The sequence below is a fragment of the Acomys russatus genome, chromosome 9, assembly GCF_903995435.1.
Source record: "Acomys russatus chromosome 9, mAcoRus1.1, whole genome shotgun sequence".
Taxonomy (NCBI): domain Eukaryota; kingdom Metazoa; phylum Chordata; class Mammalia; order Rodentia; family Muridae; genus Acomys; species Acomys russatus.
In genome coordinates this window covers 25,704,628-25,711,381 of record NC_067145.1, presented here as the reverse complement: position 1 = coordinate 25,711,381, position 6,754 = coordinate 25,704,628, and the positions used below count along the sequence as shown (strand labels likewise).

The window sequence follows — 6,754 nt, the reverse complement described above, 5'->3', positions numbered from 1 at the left end:
GTGATCTGATGCCTCCTCTGTCATTCAGATGTACCTGCAAATAGAGCACTCATATACAGAAAATAAATAAATAATTCTTAAAAGGAAAGAAATGCAAGTACCAATCTTCTAAAGTCTGCCAGAGGTTGAGCAGTGCTGTCCACATCATCCTAGGGGACAAAAGTGGATGTGTTGGGTGCTTTAGTGAGGACAAATCAAAATGTTGGGGTGTGCCAATTTCCTCCAGTTGATTCAACGCAGATGTTGATGGGAACCCTTCAGCAGAAAAAGCAGCTGACACAATATCTGAGGAGACATGAACAAGAGGAAGGACAGCAGGTAGCCAAGAAGAGACTTGATACCCTATGAGAATATATAGGGGGAGGTAATCCCCCTCAGGAACAGTCATAGGGGAGGGGAATAATGGGAAAATGGGGGGGGGAGGAATGGGAGGATACAAGGGATGGGATAAACATTGAGATGTAACAAGAATAAATTAATATAAATAAATAAATAAATAAATAAAATAAAATAAAATAAAATAAACTTAAAAAAAAAAAGAGTCATTACCCCAGAGAACCAACGACAGACCAAACTAAAGATACCACCACAGTCCCTGGGAATGAGTTTATTGGGTCAGGGGTTACTTATGGGATCAGAAATACCTCAAAGGCAGCCGTGTCGTCAAAAACCCAGCCCAGCATGAACAACAGCTCATAAAAGCTCAACTCTGGAGCTCGATGTAGCACTTTTAGACAGCTCAACAAGTTGAAGAGCCTCTTTCAGGCAGCTAGTCTTATCTGAGTCTCTTTATTTGCTTATCTGACCTTGGGGTCATGGGTTTTGTAAAATGGTCAGTTTCAGGGACTTCCTGGAAGTTTTGAGTTGTTTACTTGAGTCTAAAGAGCTTCTTGTAGAAGTCATTGGGTCTTAACAGAGGAAACTGGTACATATCAGGAGCTGGGACTGGGTGGTTGTGGAAATTATCAGCCTTCTCAGAAGCAACTATGTACAAGTGTAAAATGCTTCCAACCAAAAGATCACATTCAGAGGTCTGCCTGGAAAGCAGTCATGCAAAGATCTGTAGGCATGACCAGAAAACATGTATTTGTAAGATTTCAGGAGCAGGGCAGATAGCTCAGTAAGTAAAGTGCCAGCTGTGTGAGAAGAGGACCTGAGTTCAGATCTAAAAATCCCAGCTAGAGATCTGAGGACGACAAGAGCCAACTGTAAGTCCAGCCTTTTGAGAAGTCCAGCAGAGCCAGCAGAGCTGAACCAATGAGTTTCAGGTTCTGTGAAAGACCCTGTCTTAGTGAGGGGTTTAGTGCTGTAAAAAGACATCATGAGCATGGCAACTCTTACAGAGGAAAACATTTAATTGAGGTTGGCTCACAGTGCAGAGGTTTAGTCCATTATCACCATAGCAGAAAGCATGGCAGCGTGCAGGCAGACATGGTGCCTGAGAGTTCTGCATCTGGGTCCTTCAGGCAGAAGGAAGAGAACTAAGACACAGAGACCTCAAAGCCCACCCCCTAGGGCTGCACTTCCTCCAACAAAGCCACACCTACTCCAACAAGGCCACACCTCTTAATAGTGCCACTGCCTATGGATCTATAGGGGCCATTTTTTTTTTTTTTTTTTCGAGACAGGGTTTCTCTGTGTAGCCTTGGCCATCCTGGACTCACTTTGTAGACCAGGCTGGCCTCGAACTCATAGTGATCCACCTGCCTCTGCCTCCCAAGTGCTGGGATTAAAGGCGTGCGCCACCACGCCCGGCTTATAGGGGCCATTTTTATTCAAACCACCACAGATCCTATTTCAAAAAATAAAGGTGGAGAGTTATCAGGAAAGACAACCAACATTGACTTTGAGCCCCCACATACATGTGCACATACATGTACACAACACACACACACTTTCAGAAATATAGAAGGTGTCACCTCAGACTACCTATGCAAACAAATGGTCCTTCAAAGATTAAGAGCACACCTCACAGACGAAGCAGCCAGAGCCCTCAGAGAGCAATTCCTCCACAGTGCCCTCAGGGCTGATGTTCCGCACACAACTGTTTCCAGAATTTGATCTCAAATAAAAGAGGCAGGCAGGTGGCTCCTTTTTGTAAACGTGGCTTTCACCTTGATACACACATGCCATTTTCCCTTCCTCCATCTTGATTCCCCTCCTCTGTCAATCCACTTGCTCAAGGAGAGGTCAGTACCAAGAGGTCTCATGAAGAAGAACCGAGGCTGTTAGCAAAGGCCCCAGAGAATTGAGTATTCTCTACAATTGGATATGTGGGTGTTCATTTGGGACCCAGATCCTGGAACCGCAGCATCCCGCAGATGATTGTATCCCTGACATATATTGACACTAACTTCCTGAGAACCTCTGAGCAAAAACCACGAGCTACCAAGCTCGGATTCCTGACACTTAGAAGGTATATGACATACTAGATGTTGGGTGAGTCACATTCATTTGTGGAGAACAAGCTCTGTCTCTGTGCAGCCCATGCTGTCCTCAAACTTGCAGTCTTCCTGCCTCACCCTCCTGAGGGCTGACCACAGACAGTCATGCACCGTCATGCCTGGCAGTCTCTGTGTTCTGAGTCGCTCAATGTTTGTGTATTTCTGATACTTTAACAGCTAGGTTCTTGCTGGCCAGGACATGCCCTCCTGAGCTGGTTCAGTCCTAGACATAGTGTTCCTTTCATCTGAAAACCAGCCAATTCTGAGTCAGAGCTCAGGACTCTAGGTGCTCACACTCAGAACACTGGCAACCGACTTTTCACTCCAGGGTCAATGTGAGACATCCAGAGATAGCCCTTATGCCTAGACAACCAGACATTACTTGGATTAGCCAATTGCCACTCTGCCTTGCTCACTTCTCCCCATGGAAGTTTTTAAAAAGGCTTTCTTCAAGGAGAATTTGACCTCAAGATTATTGGAAAAAATCAGTAAGATGTACCTTGAAAACGTATGTTCCATTAAATTGAAAAGCCATTGAAAATCCACAAGTTTCTAAATTCACATAACATACCTAAACGAAACCATATGAGATAAACGACTTAGACAGTTTTATAACAAGCAACAAGATCAGAGCAATAATAAAAATTTTCTCAGCTGAAAAAAGCCCAGACTTTGGAGGATTAGTTGTTCAATTCTACCAGACTTGTTTTGTTTTGTTTTTTGTTTTTTGGAGACAGGGTTTCTCTTGTGGTCCTGGCTGTCCTGGATTCCTTTGTAGATTAGGCTGGCCTCGAACTCACAGAGATCTGCCTCCCACGTGCCGGAATTAAAGGTGTGTGCCACCACGCCCAGCTTCTACCAGACTTCTTTTTTTTGTTTGTTTGTTTGTTTTTCCAGAATATGAAAGTTTATTACTGTGTTTGCATTGTCAAAATTTATGATCTTGGTCTTTCCTTCTTGCCTTTGTACAAAGCCAAAAGAGACACATTGGCTACTTTAGCAACCTTAAATCGGACTCCAGGAATATCACCTACGGCATGACCTTTTCGACCAAATCCAGCAACCGGAACTTCATAGTTTTCCTCGACAAAGTTCAAGCAGCCATCACTGGGCACGAACACTGTGGTCTTCTTGCCGTTCTTGATGAGCTGCACCCCCGCACACTTCCGGAGAGCAGAATTTGGCTGCTTGGCTTCAACTCCTACTTTTTCCAGCACAATTCCCTTAGCATGAGAGGCACCTCCAAAAGGATTGGCCTTCAGGGCTGTGCCCAAGCGGGCTTTCGTGTATCGCTTATCATGCCATTTCTGGTCACGTCGGTGACTGCGGAGCTTCCTGGCAGTACGGAGACCACACCTGCCCATCTTGCCGGCGCCACTGGCCTGAGAGAAAGAGAGAGGCAATGCTTCTACCAGACTTTTAAAGAACTAATATCAAATATTTCTCAAACTCCTCCATAAAATAGAAACAGAAAGAATGTGACCACACACCATGCAAGGCCAGATTTACCCTAATACTCACACATGTGTAATTTGAAAATAAAGGAGTAAATAAAATCAGCAAAACATCCCAATTCTCAAACATTTCGAAGTAAGAGCAACAAAAACACTTTGAAATAAACCTAAGCCAGGAAGTAAGACACCTCTACAGTGGAAAAACTCAAACACTGAAGAGAGAAATCAAGAAAATACTAAAAGATAGAAAGACTTCCTATGTTCATAGATGTTCTGTAACAAAACTTTTTTGGGGAGATGCTAAACACACCTTCACTCACCTTAGCTACAGGAAATCCATGACAGACCAAAGTAGGGATACCACCAATGTCCAACTTGGTGAACCAATGAGTTTTACTGGGGTCACTTACAGGAATATGGGTGAGGCATTACTTACAGAAGCAAAAATGACACAAAGCCAGCGTTGTCACCAGGCCCACCCCAGCATGAGTGACAGATCACAACAGCTCTAACCTGGAACATACCGCACAGCCTGCAGGCAGCAAAAAGAGTTGGAGAGTAGTGTCCTTTTCAAGTGACTCTGGGCTGAACATTTTTTAGGCAGCTCTTAGCTTATTATTATTGTTGTTGTTGTTATACATATTATGTTATTATTATTATTATTTTGACAGCTGATCTGCTGTTAGTCTTTTTTGTAACTTTATTCTTTTGGTGTGGTCCCAGTTTTATTGTTTACTTTGGCAGGGAGGGGGCCTAGATTCTAGTCAGTTTTAGGAACTTCCTGAAGCTATTTTGAGTTGTTTCCCTTTTTGTTTAAAGAGCTTTCCTTTGGGATGGACTGTTTTAATCCTGGAGGAAACTGTTACACAGCAATGGATTATGAGAATTAATACTCTGTAAATGACTATGTTGCCGAAAGCAATCTACACATTCGGTGCAGCCGCCATCAAAATTCCAATGACTCTTGCTGCGTTCTCCAAAGCAGAACCAGATTATATCTGAGGAAGATGCTGACTTAATGTCTGGACTCTCTGATAAGGAGATGGTTCCCTTCCATCCTTTCCTTCCAGGGATCTTATGTGTTCAGTGGATAAAGGATGCATCGAGATTTTCTTTGGAACGCTAACAGGGAAACTAGAAAGTTCTGAATTCTATGGGTTTTGTGAGGGACATTGGCCTTTCTCCTTGACATCAACTTCTGATTTGTTCTACTCTCCCCAAATGTCTTTGACATCTGTAGCGTGGCTTCTCCACCTGCCTGAAAAGATGCTATCCTCCAGGAACCCTCATCACGTTTCTCTTCAAGAGCAGAGTTCCCAGAGGCCCACATGGGGCACTTGTCAGAAATGGTGGATGAAGCAGGGCAGCAGTGTGACAGCTGCTCTCTGTTACGGCCAGTCCAAGCACAGCAACCTGAGTCTTCACCCTCGAGTTGGAGAGCTTTATCCGAAATGTGAGCCCGTATTATCCTAATTTGTCTACCCTTAGGTCTTTGAAACTTTAAAGGTATCAAAAATCAAAAATTAGTATGATAAATACCTGTGTTGAAGGGACTCTAGCCAACTCATGGCAAACATGGCTCTGGCATACCTTGCTCTTCCCCAGCTCCCTCTGCCTTGCTAAAAACTATTAGATTACACTTCTTTCTTTCTCTCTCTCTCTCTTTCTTTTCTTTTCTTTTGTTGGTTTGTTTGTTTTTTTCTTGACAGAGTTTCTCTGTGTAGCCTCCACTGTCCTGGACTAGGTTGACCTGGAACTCACAGTGATCTGCCTGCCTCTGCCTCCCTGAGTGCTGGGATTAAAGGCTTGCACCCCAGTGCGAGGTAAGACGCATTTCTAAAGCTAGCCACCAAGGTCCATTCCCTTATTTGGCTGCTTCCTCCTGCTGAGGGTAACTACCAACACCCAGCTATTAACATACTGAAGTACAGCCATCAAAAGCCCCCTTTAGCTCACCTAACAAACATGACCAATTAAAATTAAACACCTCATCCTAACATGGGGTTTCCCCTTTCACCTTTATAGACTGCCATTTTCCTAGAGGCCACATCTGTCACCTCTCTACCAGAGGCAGTTCTTTGTCCCCCTCTGGGACAAATACCCTTTCACCTCTCCCTTGTTCCTTTCCCTTTCTCCCTCATTCTCTATCTCCTGTCTTTGTCTCTTAGTCCCTGTCGATTGTCCCTCTGGGCCAAATAAATCTCCTTTGTGCTGAGAACTTGCTCTTGGGGTCCTGAGCAGATATGTTCCTTTACTTGTATGCTTTCTGTTGGAATTTAAGAAGTACTAGCATTTTTATGTTTTTTTTTTTTTTTCCTTGACCAGTGTGAATGTAAGTTGCAGACATTATGACATTTTATTCCTATGCCAATTGTCTTCAAGGCTCCTCTTCTACCTTTAGAAAACCCAGAATCCAGTAAGTGCTACACACTGTTGGTTCTTCTATTATCTCTGAGGTCTCTTTGGTTTTTGGAGTTTTTTTGGGGGGGAGGGGCAGGCGGTGAGACAAGGTTTCTCTGTATAGACCTGGCTGTCCTGAAACTCACTCTGTGAACTGGCCTCCAATTCACAGATAAACTGCCTGCCTTTGCCTCTGCCTCCTGAGTGCTGGGATTGCAGGTGTGTGCCGCCACTACCCCAGCCCAGAAATGACTTTTGAAATCTCCCGTGAATGAGGGAGATGCTGGAGAGATGGCTTGGTAGCCAAGAGCACTTGGTGCTCTGTCAAAGGACATGGCTTGGTTTCCAATAGCCACACAAGGGGCTCCCACCATCTGTAATTCTAGTTCTAGGGTTTCTGACACCTTCTGGCCTCCATGGTTACCTGTATGCAGGTGATACATATACAGACAACAA

General features: G+C 44.1%; 1 protein-coding gene across 1 annotated transcript; it reads right to left on the bottom strand.

The window, feature by feature from the left end:
- Positions 1 to 3,342: 3,342 nt before the first annotated feature.
- LOC127193668 (40S ribosomal protein S23-like) lies at positions 3,343 to 3,808 on the bottom strand. The gene has a single exon (XM_051150886.1). It carries the CDS (start codon positions 3,806 to 3,808, stop codon positions 3,380 to 3,382), a length of 429 nt encoding a protein of 142 aa, XP_051006843.1. The 3' UTR covers positions 3,343 to 3,379.
- Between the last annotated feature and the right edge of the window lie 2,946 nt (positions 3,809 to 6,754).

Excerpts from the sequence above, each read along its gene's own strand:
- LOC127193668 (XM_051150886.1), bottom strand. The coding sequence starts at position 3,808 with ATGGGCAGGTGTGGTCTCCGTACTGCCAGGAAGCTCCGCAGTCACCGA.